The sequence below is a fragment of the Canis lupus genome, chromosome 14, assembly GCF_011100685.1.
Source record: "Canis lupus familiaris isolate Mischka breed German Shepherd chromosome 14, alternate assembly UU_Cfam_GSD_1.0, whole genome shotgun sequence".
In the NCBI taxonomy this organism is placed as follows: Eukaryota; Metazoa; Chordata; class Mammalia; order Carnivora; family Canidae; genus Canis; species Canis lupus.
The window spans coordinates 30853288-30873030 of record NC_049235.1 but is presented as its reverse complement, the minus strand read 5'-3'; the positions used below and the strand labels follow the sequence as shown (position 1 = coordinate 30873030).

General features: G+C 33.8%; 1 protein-coding gene across 1 annotated transcript in view; it reads left to right on the top strand.

The window, feature by feature from the left end:
* The window catches only part of CRPPA (CDP-L-ribitol pyrophosphorylase A), a 292641-nt gene that overhangs the window by 163840 nt on the left and 109058 nt on the right, over positions 1 to 19743 (top strand). Inside the window, exon 10 of the mRNA XM_038556990.1 lies at positions 18365 to 18496. Coding sequence (XP_038412918.1) covers positions 18365 to 18496 — 132 coding nt within the window. The remainder of the gene's footprint in view (positions 1 to 18364; positions 18497 to 19743) is intronic.

The window sequence follows — 19743 nt, the reverse complement described above, 5'->3', positions numbered from 1 at the left end:
GGCAACAAACATAATTAAAAGTTCAAAACTGAGAAAGGAAACAAACTCTTTTACTTGATAAAGTTTTTTATCACTTCCTCATTACAAAATAATTTCATGGTAATTATCTGGATAATTGCATGAGAGCTCTAATTTTTTTTTTGACTATGTAGACAATAATTTTATTGGTGCTTTATGAGAGATAGGAATCTCTTCATGAATTTACTTTAGTAAAGGACATAAATTACCATGTGGAATTTTAATGCTTTGAAAAACATAAATAAACCTTCAAAAGTGCCTAATTTAGTTCTAGTTACCGGAAAGTAGTTTATTGACATAACAGATCAGAATATATGATCTTTAAAATACTTCAAAATGTTTAATATTTGAACATGTCAGCAAATAAAAAAATAGAAAACCACCATCCATTGACACTTGATACTTTCACATCTGGGGAAACTGTCAGCAATGTAAATTGTTTCCAGAAGGTTCCACAGCTCACCAATGGCAGAGCCAGTAATGGAATCAATCCAATGTGCAATGCATCATATACACTTGTTACTTTTATGCTCTCATGAATGTGTTAAATAATATGGAAAAAGGTTAAAAATATACATACATATATGTATTTAATATTCCTTCCTAATAAAGAACAAATGACAACTGGAAAAACATATTGATTCCTTCTTTTAAGTGCTAATGGTTTCTTTCTTTGCTTCACAAGGTATTGAGGCTTTATTGAATTTAAGTTATAAAAATCTGTGGTCCTGTTAAATTTCTTACCAGATCCTAGACATGTATATTTGTCACCTTTTACTTAACTACTTATTCTGTACATTTCCTCCTGTTAACCCTATTATTACTAGACTGAGAAATACGTTTTTAGGTCACAAATTTTTGAAAAACAAAAGAGCTGGCTGTTGTAATCCTCACTGCCATCATATTGACAATTTACTTTTTACAGTGTGTATGTTGCAGTTCCTTACTTTGTGTTTATTTTTGAATAGGTATGCTGTGTGTGTGTAACGTGTGTGCACGCATCACGCACATGTACAGACTTAATCCAAATCCATCTATTCCAGTCTTAACCATATTGTTACTGTAGCTTTTATTTTTCCTTAAGAAAAAGATGATCTTACTGTATACTGATTTTCTTTTATGTTTCACTTAAGATGCATTAAAGTTTTCTCTTTCATGGTTGTGAAAAGCTTTAATGGTAGAAATGCAGTCATTTCTGTAAATTCTATAAATGTTTTCATGTAATAAATGAAACCCAAAGTATTTCCTGCCTAAAATAATAATAGCTCAATCCTGGTTTAAAATAGCTCAAGAGAATCTTTTTGAAATTTTAGGAAGGGATTCATATCAAACCCCAAAATGAAGAACGATGAAGTCGTTCTTGTAGAAGGTGGTGAATAGAAAGAATTGTCTGTTATTACAAGTTTTAGGAGATCTTTGTTAATGGTGAAATGGTTACTGGAGAGTTTTTGTTCTGGGATATTAAAATTCTCTGAGATCAATTGTGTTGGGATAGGCCTGATGTTGTGTCAAGAAATCATTGTCCTAGGACAGACCTTGATAGTTTTCATTTATTCTTGTAATGAATTATGGTTATTTTCAGATAGAGTGTTATAACAGAATATGCAAATGAAACGAATTCCAGAGTACCTTTTCTAAGTTTAGTGAATTAATTTTTCTTGATTAAGCCAAGGATTTGAAATAGCTGTTTATTTTCCCAATTTGCACAGTTCACTGAATTCAGTCAGATGAGCAAAATTAATTATTAATTTATTTACTAGTGCTTTCCATGTAAATCAGTTTATAAAATTTAACACGAAATGCACAGGAGGCAAATAATGAAGCTAGATCTCTTTGTTAGGCAGCTTACATTAATTTTAGGCCTAGAAAATGAGTTGAGTAATTGGTTTGATCATTCAGTTTTTTAAAAAATATACCCAGGGAATTCTCCTACTAGTTTTTTTGTATACTGGATTCTATTTTAAATAGAAATAAATTGGCCTTTAGCTTAATGGTGTTATGCTACTTCCTTAAAAAGATGGAACCAAATATCTTTTCACTATCATTTATTTTATGATTGCATGTGATACTCTCTATATATTATGTTGATTTCTTATATAGATTACAATCAGCCTTGGTAAATATATATTATGTAATATATATATTATATTCTTAGTGTTTCTACTTAAATATATCTTGTTTCCAGCAATATATATGTATATATATTAGGTTTTAATATAGAGGGGAGAGGCAAAGGGAGAGGGAGAGGGAGAAGCAGACTCCTTACTAAACAGGTAGCCAGACATGGGACTCCATCCCAGGACACCGAGATCATGACTTGAGCTAACGGTGTACACTTAACTGACGGAGCCACCCACGCACCCCTGGGCTTGATATATCTTTATTCTATTTTAAAATATTTTATTTATTGGAGAATATAAATTACATTGTTATAAAGGTGGTGTTAAAAACAAAGAATTGACTATTATTTTAAGTTTTAGGAGATGTTTGATGTGTTAAGGATGATATACCTGGAGTAGGGATCAAGGCGTAAGGAGTAGATCTGCAAGTAAGTGTCTATTTAACCTTCATGTCTCTAAATTTTAATTTAGAATCTTTATCTGGCAACAGAGAGGGGTGCCCTTGAAGCCATTTAAGTGACTTCTCTTTCTAAAAATATTTTCCATACTAGAATGTGTTATCAAGACCTTTTGCTGTTGTATAACCCATATGCACGTCCTCTATGTACAAATATAGGAAAGCAATTTAGATTATATCAGTCATGTTAAATATGAATCAGGTAGTCTAGTATACCTCCCTTGAGCCAATTTTGAGAATTTTTTATACTTTAATCCTTATCTCAACACTTCTGGCTGATTGATTGATTGATTCTTCCTCTTCTCATATTTCTTTTTGTAGTACACTTTTTTTTTAAAGATTTTATTTATTTATTCATAGAGACACACAGAAAGAGAGAGAGGCAGAGACACAGGCAGAGGGAGAAGCAGGCTCCATGCAGGGAACCCGATGTGGGACTCGATCCCAGGTCTCCAGGATCACACCCCGGGCTGCAGGTGGCGCTACACCGCTGCGCCACCGGGGCTGCCCTGTAGTACACTTTTTTGGGGTTAAGTCTAAACGTTCCATTTTGCTTTCATTATTTTTTCCTTTTTTCTTTGTCTCTTTAAAATGGGAAATTGCAAGATTAATCTTCCCTCCACTCCAAGAATCTATCCATTCATGTCTATCCTACCTTCTGAGAATGATTCCTTAATCATTAAAGTACTAGAGCATCTTCTTATCTATTCATTTTAACTTATTTTAGGTACAGCGTACTTAGTGCCTTAGAGTGAATATCCTATTCTCTTTATTACTTAACTGATGACTTAATATAGATAAATATAACATTTGCTGAACATCTGTGTGACAGGTATTTTGATGTACATATATGCTATTTAATGTAATTTTTAAAAAAATTGCATCTTTAGAAGAGTGTTTCAGATCATTTTATCTTAATATAAGGAAATAATTTTATTTATTTTGTTTCAAAGATGAAGAATTTTCAATAACACAAGTTTAATCAAATGGCCAGAGTTAGCTGGGGAAGTGATCACAACATCCTGATCACTGTTCTTTCTATTCATCATCTCAATGTTAAGAGTTTTAACTAAATCTCTTTGAAGAAAGGGCAGAAATGGGGCACCTGAATGACCTGAATGGCTTAGTCAATTAAGCATCCAATTCTTGATTTTGTTTCAGGTCATGATCTCAGACTTATGAGATGGAGCCCAGCACTGGGGCTCTGCACTGGGTGTGGAGCCTGCTTACAGTGTTCTCTTTCTCTCGCTCTCTACCTTTGCCCTTACCTCCACCTCCTCCCTCTCTCAAAAGAAAAAAAAGGGGGGCGGGGACAGAAAAGCCTAGAATAGATGATCAGAAGAGATCTTTCTTATTTTATTTTATTTTTTTAAATTCATTTATTCATTAGAGAGACACACACAGAGAGAGGCAGAGACACAGGCAGAGGGAGAAGCAGGCTCCACGCAGGGAGACCAATGTGGGACCCCATCCCGGGTCTCCAGGATCAGGCCCAGAGCTGAAGGCGGTGCCAAACTGGCTGAGCCACCTGGGCTGCCCATAGTAGAGATCTTAAGGATATGAGAGGAATATTAAATTTGGAAGACTGAGTAGGTCCATGTCTGTCAGGGGTAGGGGAATAGCATTTTTCTATGGCCAGAGTAGCACATGGAATAGTCAGCATAGAAAGAGCCAGTGAATCTAACACAGACTGAACCACACATTGGGAAGGTTTGAGGAATAGGTAGATGAAGGTCAAGATGGGCCTTGTAAGTTTGAATTTTATGAAGCAGCCCTGCTCAGTAGAAGCTGATATAATCAGATTTTTATTTACTTCATGGATACAGCACAGAGAACATGTTAAAGTGACCAGTTTCCTTGATGCATTTGGTTTACTTAGGAGGCTATCACAGTAGTCAGAGAAATAATGGTGTTGGCTGAGACTAGGGTTGTTTTAGAGTGACTGGGCAGAAATTGCTGGAAGCAAGATATATTTAAGTAGAAACACTAAGAATTTGTGCTTGATTTAATGAGAGAGAGGAGATGTAATCTCAAATTTTATATCGTGAAACAGTGAATGAAAGATTTGAGTCAGTAGAGAAGGATCTTTTGGTTTGTTTCTGAAGGTTGAATTAGGCAGATGATTACTGCACATTTGTTCACAGAGGTATTTAGAAAGATTACACTCCTATTCAGAAGCTTTCTATTCACGTGTGTGTGTGTGTGTGTATGTACAGAATCTCTTAGCCTAAAGTCAACTTGGAGAGACAAAGCACATTCTTCTATGGTTTCCTTAACACTTGATTTTTAATAGAATTCCAGGTATAGGCACAATTTTTAAAAACTCTTCATATTATAATGTTTTTGCTAAGTCTTACATAGTATGTGTATGATGGATCATGTTGTTTTATGGAATCTTTCCTGTGCCAACATTTCATATTCAAAGAAAAACACAACTGAAAACAAAAAAATCAAAACCTTGTTAATAGGTTGAATCATTATCAGGCAGGAAGATGATAAGAATATTATAAAGTGTAAGCACTATTCTTTTAGGATAAAAATTGATAGCCACTTAAAAAAAGATGACTTCTGCAGTTTCTGGAAAGCCTGAACTGTTCTTTTATTGAAAGTATAGAAAGGTGACGGAATTAGTGCAAAAAGCTTCTTCATCCAAACATGCTTTGGCTTGAACCCTGTTTGCAGTAAGTTTGTATGTGATACTTTTATAAAGTATAGTATGATTAAATTTTCAGGCAGCAGAGGTTTTATTTTATGGGGTTTTGAAGCTTATACTTAAATGCTGGGATACTTGACTCACTGATACCTGCTAAGGTGGAATGCAGCAAGTATTGCCAAGATAATCCTAGAGTTGGCATTAGAAAATTCTTTTTTGGAAATGACTGGACTGGTTTAAGTCACCTGCATGTTTCTTCTAAGTACTCTGAATATTGTACCATTTCTAGATTTTTTGAGAGACAACTGGAGATATCAGTTTTTTTTAATTTAATGTGTTAATGGTAATGATTGAGTTCTGTTTTTTTGCTCCGTCAGTGAGAACTGTGATCTTGTGTGTTTTGCTCATCCAATTTCTAAGAAATGGAACTCCTACTACATTTATAATCCTCAGGCCCTCTTCTCCCTCTGCAAATGCGTCCTGCTAATGCTTATTATTAGTATAATTATGTTAATGTTGGTAATAATATACACTTAACTGACTACTTGAAATAATGAATCATGATTCTTTCCTTTTAGTATAAATGATCCTATTTAATCCTCAGAGCAATCCTGAGAGTTGAATTTCATAGATTCCATTATGCTCATTTTATTTCATTGTGCTCATTTTATTTTTAGCAATTGATGTTTTTAGGAATGTCAATACTTGCCCCCTTTGAGAAATAGAAACCTAGATTGTTGAAGAAAAGGATCTTAAAAACCACTTAGTAGGAGTAGGATGCTCTTATAAGAGAAAATCCAGGTCATTTTCTGTGCCTGGATTGAGACAATTTTTTTTATGTTAAGAGTTAGCAAATTTTTCCTGTACAGAGCCAGATAGTAAACAAAGTTTAGGCTTTTTGAGCCAATATTGTCTTTGTTAGAACTACTGGACTCTTCCATTGTAGTGCCAAAGTAGCTGTAGATAAGATGTAAAGGAAAGGATGTGGCTGTGTAAAACTTCATTTACAAAAATAGGCCAAGAGACTGGATTGGACATGTGGGCTATAGTTTCCCAGACTTTGGTTTAGATTTTCAATCTTAAATGACCTATTTGCCACTGTTACTTGATACCTTTACCTAAAATACCTGTTAGACATTTCTTTAATAGGCATATACTCTCTGGGTCATCAAGTCTCCTGATGTGAAGTATCACTCATGTGCCAATTTGTATGTTTTATCTCCAGTCATCATTCCTTTCAGAATGTTCAAGTACATGATGTTAAAAAAAAAAATGGAATTTACCATCTTGTCTTCAAGAGCTGTTCCTCCTAACAGTCTCTCTCTTGTCTCAGTGCTACTATCCTCATTGCTACTATCACAGATTTTGCTAACTGCTAATGAGGACATACTATTTATTAAAACCTTATAGAGGCTCCTCATCCCCTACTGGACAAAGCTCAATCAGATCATAAAGCCTTGGCCTGGTCTGGTTCTTGCTTAGTTTTATCATCTTGATTCTCATTTCCTCACTGAGTAATTTGCCCTCTGGTAGTGAACTCTTGTAGCACATGCACCATATTACTTGACAGATGTGTGTTGAGTCTGGTGAGGTTTTTGACCTAAGACCCAATTTCTCTAATGTTTTTTCTTTCCTGACTCTTACTATTTTTAGAATTTGATAATATTTCTTATTGTAATCCTTCCTTAGTACCCCTGTGCTCAGAGTCTTTTCCCCTTTTCCAATCAGCACATGTAGGCATTCAGAAATATTTATTGACTTGAACTTGCCTTGGCATTTCTAGTCTTGGTGTTTCCTATTTCATCTTGTTTCAATGTTGCCTACAACAAATAAATGCTTTGTGGTGACTTACAGAAATGAAGGTGGCTAGGTATGAGGAAGTAAATAGAAATTGCATCTTAAGAAATAGCTATGTTTCATTAAGGAGAAAAATAACTACATTAGTTTTTAGGGTATTATTTGCTATGAATAAATTTAAACTTTATGAATTTTACTGTCTTGATTTATGTTATCCTTCTTTTTAGTGTGGTTCATTTTTTTCCCCATGTTGCCTTTTAGAGAAAGAAATTTTGTTTCCACTCAGCAACTATAATTGTCTAACTTACATAAATGAGTTTTTAGATTTTGTGAGTTATATCTTTATGCTTCATATTAGGAAGCACATCTTATTGTGTCTATAAATGACTGATTTTTGTCTTATTTCCTATATTTACCCTAAAAAGTAACATTAACCTTTGAAATGTTTCTCAATCCTAAGAGGATATCTATTTTTCTCTTATAAATTGAATTTGGAGGTAATTTTCCAACATTTTTGGAGGACTCTTCGTTATTATATTTATATTAAAATAAATTCTATGTGGATTACTATATAAAGAAAAAAAAAAGAAAAAAAAGAAAAAAAAAGAAAAAAAAGCTTACTATATAAGCTTTCTAAAAATGTATTTACGAACATTAATTTTATCTTTTAGTTCTCATGTATGACAGTTATATATTTAAAAAGAAATACTAGGTTATTTGATGAAGACAAAATTTGAAAGCCAAGATTATGGATTATAGTTGGAGGTTTCTTTTCCTAGTTTTTTCCTTCATTTTATTTGTATTTTGTAATAAACTTAATAATAAATTATACTAATGGATAATTATAATATTAACAGTTAAAGAAATGTTTTTTCTTAGAGTCTGTCTTCTTCAGTTAAATGAACCCAGAAGCCTGAAAGTGAATAGTTTGTGTACTTGTCATAAATATAAAATTGAAGAAAAGATACCTTCAAATCTACAATAAATGTTAAGATTGTATTAAATCAACAGAATGTGTTATTTCACTCACTCATCTTTGTTTCTCAGTTTATTCTTATTCCCTGAAGAGTGCATGTGCCAAGCAGATGTTTCTTAGCTCTGGGTAGCTATTCAGTTGAGTTCAGCATATATATGCTGTGAGGGTGTACCCCCTTGTACCATTATATGTATGCAGACTTGCACAGGCCTGAATTAAAAACAATAACAACAACAACATAAAACAGTGTGTCTTTCATCTTAGGCATTATAGTTTTCATTTCTAGAAGTTTGATTTGTGTCCTTTTTACCTTTTTATATCTATTTTCCTAGTTAACTTTTGAATGTATAAGGTACAGTTATGGTACCCATTTTAATATCCTTGTGTGATAATTGGCACATTGATATCAGTTCTGAGTTTCAGGTGATGTATTAATGTCCTTCCTTCTTGTGGGTATTTTCCTGCTGCTTTATATGCCTGAAAGTGTGCATGTGTGTATGTGTTTAAAGTGTGCCATTTGGATTTTTAATTTTCATGTAATTTGGAAAAATTTCCAGCCATATTTTTTTCTGTTCTTCACAGTTAACTGGGAACTCCAATTATCTATACATTATATATATTATATTGTTTGAAGTTGATTCACATCTCCTAATGCTCTGTTTATTTTTCCTTTTTTTCATTGAATCCTATTTCATTTTTTAAAGTTGTTATTGCTGTATTTTTAAATTTACTCATCTTCTGCAATCTTCTGTCCATCTCCTCTAGTGTATTTTTTAAAATCTCAAATGATAATTTCATCTTTATAAGTTAGATGTAGGCCTCTTTTACATCTTCTCTTTTTCTACTTAATACATGCATTCTTTGTGAACAAATGGAACATAGTTGTAAAATTATTTTAATGTCCTTTTCTATTCTAATGAATGTGTCACTCCTGAGTTGGTTTTGATTAATTTTTCTCCTTAGGGGTCATATTTTTCTCCTTTTTTGGCATTTTTTTAATACCTATTAGAGTTTGTGAATTTTACCTTGCTGGGTACTGGAATTTTTTTTTTTTTTTTTTTTTTTTTTTTGCTTTTTTCCTAGTTAATTGGAAACGGTTTGGTCTTTTTAGGTATTGTTTCTATGATTTTTAGGTCAAACTAATTAGTATATTTAATGTATGTTTAATCATTCTTAACAACTGAGGCAAGACCCTTCTACCTAATGCCCTGTACATTATGAAGTCCTCCAGTCTGGCTGATGGCTGTCACCATTATTCCTGACCTTGGGTGTACATTAGGCACTGTTCCATCTAATCTCCTTCAGTGGATTTTTCTCACTTTGGGAGAGAAAGAATCTGATCATCGGCAGCCTTCTCATTCTGTGCACTTTTCTCCTCTCTGGAACTCTATCTGCCCTTATCTCTGTAGGCCCTGAAACTCACATGTCCACCTTTCCCTTCAGTGTACCATAGCCTGGAAACTGTTTTAAGGAAGGAAATTGGTACAAATATAGGGCTCAACTCATTTTTTCCTCATCTCTCAGAGCCGTTGCTTGTTGCCAGGTGTATCATGTCTTCAAGGTCTTTGCTTTGTGTAGTTTGTGTACTTTTCTGACTGGTTTGAAGTGGAAAGGTGAACTTGGTCCCTATCACTCCTACTTAGGCAGAAATAGAAGCTGGACCCAACTCAGTTTAAGAGTTTCATTTTCATACATTCATACTCATTCACATTTTCAGAAATTTATTCAATATGTAAATAAGAAAAAGCTCAGTCTGTTTTAGGTCAGACTCTGTATATTCCAGATAAAATTTTTCTAGTACTGTTACTAGTAAGATTTTTTTTTTTTAAATAATGATGGTAGAGCAGTGGTTTTTTCTTTTTCTTTTTCCTTTTTTTTATTCATGAGACACACACACACACACACACACAGAGGCTCAGAGACACAGGCAGAGGGACAAGCAGGCTTCATGCAGAGGGTCTGATGTGGGACTTGATCCCAGGTCTCCAGGATCACACCCTGGGCCAAAGGCAGCGCTAAACCGCTGAGCCACCAGGGCTGCCTAGTAGTAGGATTTTAACTAGTAACATAACATTTAGTCAGGAAAGAAAATCCTTTTTATAGCACAGACCCATGAGTTAGTGACCAAAAAAAAATTAATAGGTTATATGATGAGCATGACATGATACAAGCTGCTTTTGTTCTGGATAAGTACAGCTGATTAGCACTTTCTGCAATGATGAAATGTTTGATTGCTATACTCATATATGTGGTAGCCACCTGTTGCTGTGAGCACTTGAGGTATCCTGCATTTTCAGTTTTATTTACATTTAATAAATTTGAATTTAAATGTAAATAGTCACATCTGGCTAGTGTGACTACTTTAGTAGGCGTTGTAGTTTTAGGCTGTTTTATTTGACCACCCTTTCTATTGGGCTAATTCTATTTTTTTATGAAAGATATACTTATTATTTTTGAGGGGGAAGTGTGCAGAGGGAGAGCTGAGCACAGAGTCCAACACAGAGCTTGATCTCATGACCCTGAGATCTCATGACCATGAGTCGAAAGCTTTACTGACTGCACCCCTCAGGTGTCCCAGGTCAGTTCTCTTACATAATGTAGATATATGAAAAAAAAAATGTTTTCAGAAAGAAACAGTTTAGTTAGCACTTTGTTTTAATCATAAATAGTCCAAAGCACCACTGATCTTCTGATTTGTTATTGGAAGCACTGTAATTGAAATTTGGGGGAATTGTATTTTCCTCTGAGACTAATTAGCACAATTTTTATGTACCTTTTATATAATTCTATAAATTTATCAAATAATTTAAAAGCAATATTAATAAGTTCTTAATTTGCTGTGTTTCTATTGCTTTTGGTTATTTGCAATATGAATGTCCTGGTATCAAAGAGAGCTGAGGTTATTAAATGCTACCACATGAATATTCCTGAAATCGTTCAAAATTTGTTAATTACCAGGATTCTTAAATGATTTTTGCCATGCTTAAAAGCATAGGATGAATCTCTGGAGGCTATGTTAATATGGCTTACAGACATCCTATACCTGTGTTTTGATCTCCTTGATCATGTTTGTGAATACTTTTCGTTTTTGCTATATAGTATTCAAAACACCTTATCTTCTGAAAAGGTTTTTTATTGTTTTGACTTTTGAAACATATTAAAAATGTCAAAAATCACTTAACAAAGTAGGTATATAAAAGCAGTATCGGGACTCCTGAGTGGCTCAGTAGCTGAGTGTCTGCCTTTGGCTCAGAGAGTGATCCTGGGTTCCAGGATCATGACCTGCATTGGGCTCCTGTGGGGAACCTGCTTCTCCCTCTGCCTGGGTCTCTGCCTCTCTCTCTGTGTCTCTTATGAATAAATAAATAAATATATTTTTTAAAAATGCAGTATCAATTTTTATAAATTTAAATGGACTTTGTAGTGCTTAGCATAAGTAAGGTACCTTTGTTAACTACAAAAATAATCATTATTTATTTTTTAAACATATCATGTAATGTGTATCTAAATGACCTGTAGACAAACTTGATAATAATTACAGATTGTTGGTTAATCTGTAATAAACTTTATCATGTAAAATAAAATTTTGACAAATAATTAAAATATATAAGAGGATTATACTAAGTGAAGAACCACATACCTGGTTTTTATAACTTACTTGAATGATATATTTTAAATATTAGCTCAACAGATCAGTGTTTTCATATTAATCATTGGGCTTGCTGTTATCTTTTGATTCTAAAATTTGTTGTGGATGGTACAGATTTTAATTGCAGATGTATATAATGCTTCAGGTAATTGTCCCGTAATATTAACAGTGGCAGAGTTCTGTCCTTATACGAGAAATACCTTGTGAAATCTGAAAAAAAAATTAGACATGTTTTCATGCTATATTAGGTTTTCCTACTGTTTAAAAATGTGAAGTTCTTGTTACTTCTTTGATATTGCACATAAGGATCTGAAACAAAATGGGTATATAAGTATAACATTTGTCTTGATACTATAAAACTTAATTACTTTTTAGTTATTTGAATCAATAGAAACATTTAAAACTTTGTATGGCTAATATTTTAATGCAAAATACTGTTTATTTACTACTTGTGTTAAATGCCTCATTTCTCAACCTAATAGTTTTGCTGGTATTTTAAGATTTTTTTTAAAGATTTTATTTATTTATTTATTCATGACAGACACAGAGAGAGAAGGGGGTGGGTGGGGGGGGCAGAGACACAGGCAGAGGGAGAAGCAGGCTCCATGCAGGAGCCTGACGTGGGACTCGATCCCGGGTCTCCAGGATCAGGCCCTGGGCTGAAGGCAGCGCTAAACCGCTGAGCCACCCTGGCTGCCCTATTTTAAGATTTATAGATGAGTTGTTAAACATTTGCTCTGAATTTTTATGATAGCTTGCAACTTTTAATTAGCTTCTATTCATCAGAATTATGTATTGAATTGCTTGATGACATTGATTTAAGCTTGTTCCAAAATGAAACGATTCAACATTAGAAGCTTGTTCCTTTTTCTTTTTAAAAGTGCAGTTAAAAATTAAAAGTACAGTTCATCAATTTTCTCTAAAGTTTTTTTTTAATCCTTAAAATAAAGTCTTACTTTGATCTGCTTAGTGTTGACTTTGGTTTCATCTATTGTTAGATCTCCCTGTATTTCTTTTGAAAAGCAATGTTGTGAGATGATGGGCCTGATTTACACAATTTACTTTTCTGTACACAAATAATTTTGTGTAGGTAATTTTGCCATATTTGTTGTATAGATTCAGAGGGTCTCTGGTCTATCTACCAATGCTTCCTAACTTAATTATTTGATAATTACCATAACTTTTATTTTGACCATCCTTCCTTCCACTTTGGTGGGCATTAAGCAGTGTGTATTTGTATATATACTGATGCTTCGAAGATTGACTTCTTATTAAAAATTGACTTATTCAAATAAACAAAGTCCTCTCCTATTTCCTCTCCTACCACAATTCCTGACTCCCTTCTCTAGGCCTGTTAACATGGGCCTCTGGAATGAGGCAGAAGTGTTAAATGTGGGGTTATGGAACATTCCTGAGGTTTTAAAGAATATTGTATTTTATATTAATTATTCTTTAATTAATGTACCTGTCCTCAGAGACAGATGAAAAATTACATATTAAAGTATAAAACAATGGCAATTCATCTGGGGCCAGGGATATATTAAATAGTTACTAGACAAATATAAAGCATGTGTAGAACTGAATGTAGAAGACATGAGGCACAGAGGAGCATTTTCCAAACTATGAGTGCCAGAAACCTTGCCCACCCACAAAGCCATGAAGCTACCCATATGTTAAATGTTTAAGCAGTTTGCTAGTTTATAGGAGTGAATTTGCTGTGTTAAAAAAAAAAAAAAAACACATTATTTTGGAGGGGGAGATATTTTAACTTTTTTAAATATCTGTATGAAATAAAACTTATTAGAAATGGCATCCTAAGGAGGAAATAATTGTTGCTGTAATTTACACATAGCAAATGAGTGAGCAGTTCAAAAAGACATCAAGGAATATCTACTTGGTGTAGCTATAAGCAAATGTGCAGAACTCAACCTAGATGAAATGTTTTGCTACATTTCAATGGATGCAGGACTGACTATGCTGTAAGTTTGTTTTATTAAGGTGAAAACATTTACATTTCTCTTGAGCTATCATAATCATTTTGTAATCCTCTGCTGTAGTTGTATAAACCTGCCTTGTCTTTAAAATTATAATTGATTGCATTATTGTACCAACTGAGTTTTTTCCTGGAACTCATAAGTAACATGTATTTTAGAAGTTCAAAATTAGTAGCACAATGTAAAGTATGTGCCTAAGTTTCATAGTATTGGCCTTAGGAAATACGTCTGCTGGAGATTTTTCTTCTGTTAATCATGATGTTATCAGGCCTTCCCATTTAGTGAAAGAGAATTTTGATATGCATCCTACTTCTTCAAGCTTGAATTTTGTCAACCTGGTAATACATTTCATAAGGTCAATATCCATATCTGTTTCTTTAAAAGTTGATGTCATTTAGTACAATGTTGAGCACATTCTTATATTTTAGTACATTTCTAAAAGTTTCCCTCTAAATATAGGTTACTTAATGGGTAGCATTGTTTGATGGTTTGATGGAATAACATAGGCAATTTGTAGATGAATGAATAGTTTGCCTAGAATTCACTTTTATGCATCGTTTCCTTAATCCATGGAATCGGTGGTGAATAACATTGGCCTACTGCTTTCTTTACATGCCATTATCTTTTATCTTTCTGAGGAACTAGGGTATGTTGTGTCTGACGGATCTTTAGCTGGAGTAAGTCTTCAGCCCTAGAGTGACGTTTCATGACTTGGTGGGAACTTTAAAAAACTGACTGTGCTTTGTTTTTCAGTTCACCAAGTATTTTTGCTATGTTACATGTGTCTGAAAAAAAATTAGCTTTTGCAGGATCAATGAATATGGGCATTTAGTCTGTGTATTTTGGAAGTTGACATTAGTTCATATGCAACTTTTCCTAGATCACAACAGCCAGCAAAACAGGAATAAAATTATAATCTTGGAAGGAGACATAAAACCCCTCAGTTTAGCTGCTTCACCAGAAGCAGAAGCTATTCGAATTTTGTTTTGTTTTTAATATGTTTGGTACGTTAGTTTCTGAGACAACTGTCATTGAACATCAATGTTTATTGACTGAGACTGTGTGTTCTCATAATTCAGTCAAATATTTTGTGTATTCAGGGCAGCCCCGGTGGTGCAGCGGTTTGGTGCCACCTGCGGCCTGGGGTGTGATCCTGGAGACCTGGGATCGAGTCCCGCATCGGGCTCCCTGCATGGAGCCTGCTTCTCCCTCTGCCTGTGTCTCTGCCTCTCTCTCTCTGTGTCTCTCATGAATAAATAAATAAAATCTTTAAAAAATATATTTTGTGTATTCAAATCTATCTTAATAAGGCTATGATTATTATAATTTTGCTTGTTTTTTTATTATGCCCTATTCCTCTTTATGTGAATTAATAGTTTTTGTCTTAAACTAAAATGAATAATATTGCTACAGCTTTCATTTTTTGGTAATGTTTGCAAAGCATGTCTTGTTCATCCTTTTATTTTGTGCTTTTCAGGATAGTTTGCTTTATTTTTTTTTTTATTTATTTGTGATAGTCACAGAGAGAGAGAGAGAATGAGGCAGAGACACAGGCAGAAGGAGAAGCAGGCTCCATGCACTGGGAGCCCGACGTGGGATTCGATCCCGGGTCTCCAGGATCGCGCCCTGGGCCAAAGGCAGGTGCCAAACCGCTGCGCCACCCAGGGATCCCCAGGATAGTTTGCTTTAGACATTTGTCTTATAACTAGCATATTGTTAGATTTTCCTTAAAAATCCAATATGATAAATCTGTTATTTAGGAAAGACTTAGGTGTGTTCAATTTATTTGTATTACTTTCATATTTGAGATTCTTTCTACAAGCCTATTTTGTTACTGCTTTTTGCCGGTTGTTTTATTTGCTTCTTTAATTTCCTCCAATTATTTGCTGCATTGATATAGATAATCCTTTTCTCCCTCTGCAAGTTCAAAAACTACACAATATAGTTGTATATAGCTTTAATTAAATACCATAATTTTTAATATACATAATTCATTAAGTTAACTCAGTATAGGATCACTAATTTCTGTCCTTAAAAAAAAAAAAGCGATACACAGATTCAGCACACTTTATCTTTTTCATTCCAATATAGTTTATTCTTGTCAAGAGTTTTAGTTCTACCACTTTTAAGTTCCCAAAGTTGTTATTAACTTTAGGATCACTTTTAGGACACTTTTTTAAGAAAATCGAAAGTTGAGCACCTGTTCCCATCTCTGACTTTGCAGAGAGGTTCCCTGGGCAGGTGCTTCCTCCTGGTCCAAGTTCAATGGCAGCTTTGCACTGTAGAGCTCCATTCCTGGTTGTATCCATCATTCCTTCTCCATTTAGTATGTTACCAGCATTTCCGTTCTTTAATTTCTGTGCATTTTAAATCTCTTTGGAGGCTGTAATTACAAAGTAGAGTGGTCTTGTCTTTACTGCTCCTTGTGCTATTTTTTTTCACAAACCCTTTCTGCACCCCCCCCCCCTTTATTTTACTGTGAGATTTTTCAGAACTGAAGATTTGTTAGGAGGACTTGTATTAAACAAGAAATGTCTATTTTCCCTCATTAACTATCTAGGCTAGCTTTAAGGTTGCCTGGATTATGCATTGCAAAACTCCAAGACCTCTCATTCACATAAATTATGTTGGGCATGGTGACTCCTGGCATTTTATTGTATCTAAATATTGCAAATAATTACACAGGTAAAAGAGTTAAATAGTACCATGAGGCTTATAACTCCGAACAGCAGTGTTGTTCCTTAGTCCAGATGGTATGGGGCTATGTAATGATCTGGCGGTATGGGCCCAGGAGAGAGTCTTAGTCTCAGTCTCCGAGCTTTAGATTCATAACATGATTGCAATTTCATAAATTGCCTGGAGTTTGGAGAATTAGCCTTTTTTTCTGGCAAGCCCCCAGCCAACAATTTTAGTTTCAGATAGATATTTTTAAACTCTTAAGACTAGAAGAAGCCTGTATCACTAGTTTGTGCAACATCATAAAAGACTACAAAACAGGAGAAAAGGGAGAGATGGGCATGTTTCTTCAGCTTAGCTTCTTGAGCTCATAATTTCATACTAGTAGGGGTTGCTTTTTTTCCCCCCCTCCATTTTTTCTCCACCTTCTTAAGGGTAAGGGGAGGAAATCACAGAAGGTGGTGTATGAGCCATCCTTCTAGAAGGCTCAAGCTACATGTAGGAGTTAGCTGATAGATGTTAGCTTCCAGGTCTCAGGGAAACACCTGGTTACAAGTTAAATTACACTAAAGGAAAGTCTACCATTTATAGTTCACTCACAATTATTCCAGCCTGGCTATGGTTCACCAGTCTCAAATTATATTTGCTGTAAGCATTGTTGGTTGGTAAAAAATCTGAAACTTCATCTTTATAAGTTTTCAGGGAATCACTGCTAGGGAAGGGTGAATTCAAGTTCATAGGGTCACATTGTCTTTACTTCAATTATTCAGTAGATAGTAGAGCCTGAGACCCTTTTCTTTGTGCTTTTTATCTTTCAGTTTTTCTTTTCTGTTTTTTTTTTCTTTTCTATTATCTTCATTTTTTAATGGATGGAGCATTTTTTAAGGAAAAAAGTCTGTAGTGTCCCTTTAGATTTTAGGAGGAAGCAACTAAAAAAAAAAAGGAGGAAGCAACTATATATGTATGTCTTCAATGAACTATAATGAAAAGGTCCAGGAAATAGTGACTGAATATCTACTGAATTAACACACATACATGTCCTCACATAATTCTGTTTTAAAATGGATGTTATTTAAATGCTTTTCCTGGAAAGCAAAATGCAATGTGATAGGTGAAAACTCATTCCCTTGTGTTACAGAAAGAACGTCATAGGATTTTGTTGTATATTTTCTATAAAGCATATTTTTATATGAATTACCAGAGGAAGGGAAAGGATTAGTATAAGAGTTTTAGGGTGGAGTAGATTTTAAAATGCTTCTAGATAATAAATACATGTAACTGAACAAATTATAATTCTTGAGAGTTTCTTAAATTTGATATTGTGAAAGAATACAAATATCTGAATGTTTATTCTCTGTGCACATTTGCATTTTATTTTGACATTATGGTGATTTAGATATTTTTATGTCCCACAAAAGATGAACAACACCATAAAACTTCAATAATTTGAAGGAGGGAGCTCACCCTGAGTTCCTTAAAATTTAAATGAAAACTAATATTTTAAAAATAGCCATTGGAATAATTTCAAGAAAAACACTAACACTGCTAAAAATATATATAAAATTCTGGATTTACTCTAAGAAATGGATGATTTATTAGAATTTCAGTTATTTGAAAGTGATTCTTCTAAAAATATCTATGAATCTAATAGATAAGCACTCCCTTGACTTTTATTGATATTGGTAATTGCTTAACATATAATATTTCTATGTAATCTAGTTTCAAAGTATAAATTGAACAAGTAGTTGAAATCCTATATTTGTACATTTGACTCTGAAACAAGTGGAAATAGAGTATTAGCATTTTATATTGTTCAGCATTGTTTTCTCAATGATTGCTGCTTTGTATTTGTAGAGGAGGATTTATCAATCTTACTAAGCGTTTATGGTTGAAATGTTTATCTAGAAATTAACACAAACTGATAAAAGTTACAATAATTGTGTTTTGAACTCCTTTAATGTTACATTTTTCAAAGAAAGTGAAAGAAATGGTATTCACATGTTACCTTTTGTATTATTTTGCAGGTATATTTTCTTGATTATAAATCAGTACCTTTTGATCAGAAAATGGAAAACCTAATGCAAATTAAGGAATATGCAAAGGAAGTGAAAAAAAGAAATATTTTATTATGTGGTCTTCTTATATATTACCCACAGGTAAGGAAAATTTTGTGTTTTGTGGACGACAGTTTTAATGGTAACCTGACCTGTTAAAAGCAAAGATACATTAATGATTAGAGAAATTTTGGCTGGAAAATTACTTATCCATGTTCTGTCATAGGTAGAATCTCTCTTGACTCTAGGGGAGAAATAAAAATCAAAAACAAGTGTTTTAATGAAGGGAAAAAAAAAGATAAAATTGGTGAATATCTCATACTAGTAGGCCACATGGGGTTGCCAGATTTATCAAATAAAAATTTAGAGTGCAGGCAGCCCCGGTGGCACAGCGGTTTAGTGCCGCCTGCAGCCCAGGGTGTGATCCTGGAGACCTGGGATCGAGTCCCACGTCAGGTTCCCTGCATGGAGCCTGCTTCTCCCTCTGCCTGTGTCTCTGCCTTTCTCTCTCTCTCTCTCTCTCTCTCTCTCTCTCTGTCTCTCATGAATAAGTAAAATCTTTAAAAAAAATTTAGAGTGCCTGGCTAAATTTGAATTTCAGATAAACAATAAATTATATTAAGTATGTCCTAAATTTGGAATTTGAAATCTGAAATTCAAATTGAACTAGACTTTTGTATTTAACTGACTTCAGAACTCATCCATTTGTCTAATTTGAAATGGCTTATTTCTTTTATGTTGTGCTAAAGATGTTGATCAGGTTTTTAATTACTTAAAAGCAATACTTAGCATTCATATTATAAGAGAGCCTGGTATTTAGGGAAAAATTCTTATTGTCACTTTATTAATAGCAGAAAGTTAAGCTGAAGGCAAAATGAATTAGCATTATAGATACTTAGTGCAAAGAAATGCTATTTAAATCAAACTATTTGGGGACTGTTAGGGAAGATGGATCTGCTCTTTGTGCATAGATATCATTCATTGAAATTACAGAATGCTTTATAGTGTTTTTAGAGGTACCCTACAGGAGTCAAGAAGTGAAGTGGTCAACAGGGCTTTTAATGATCTGGAATTAGTAACTGACCAAGGAACAACAGGCATTTAAAGTTACATGATTGATGAATAACAGTTATTATTGGTGTAATATTTAAGTTACCCTTTTAGCCTGAAGGTAACATTTCTTTTGAAACAAAAGGATTTTAATTAAGTATAAGGACGATCTTTTAGACAGTTCCTGGTTTTCTTTGAGTTGATTTTCGCTGTTTCCATAATATGTAACTATGACCTCTGGTTAGTCATCAAGAATGAGGCAAAGCTGAATTTACTTAGGATCATGGAAGTATAATATG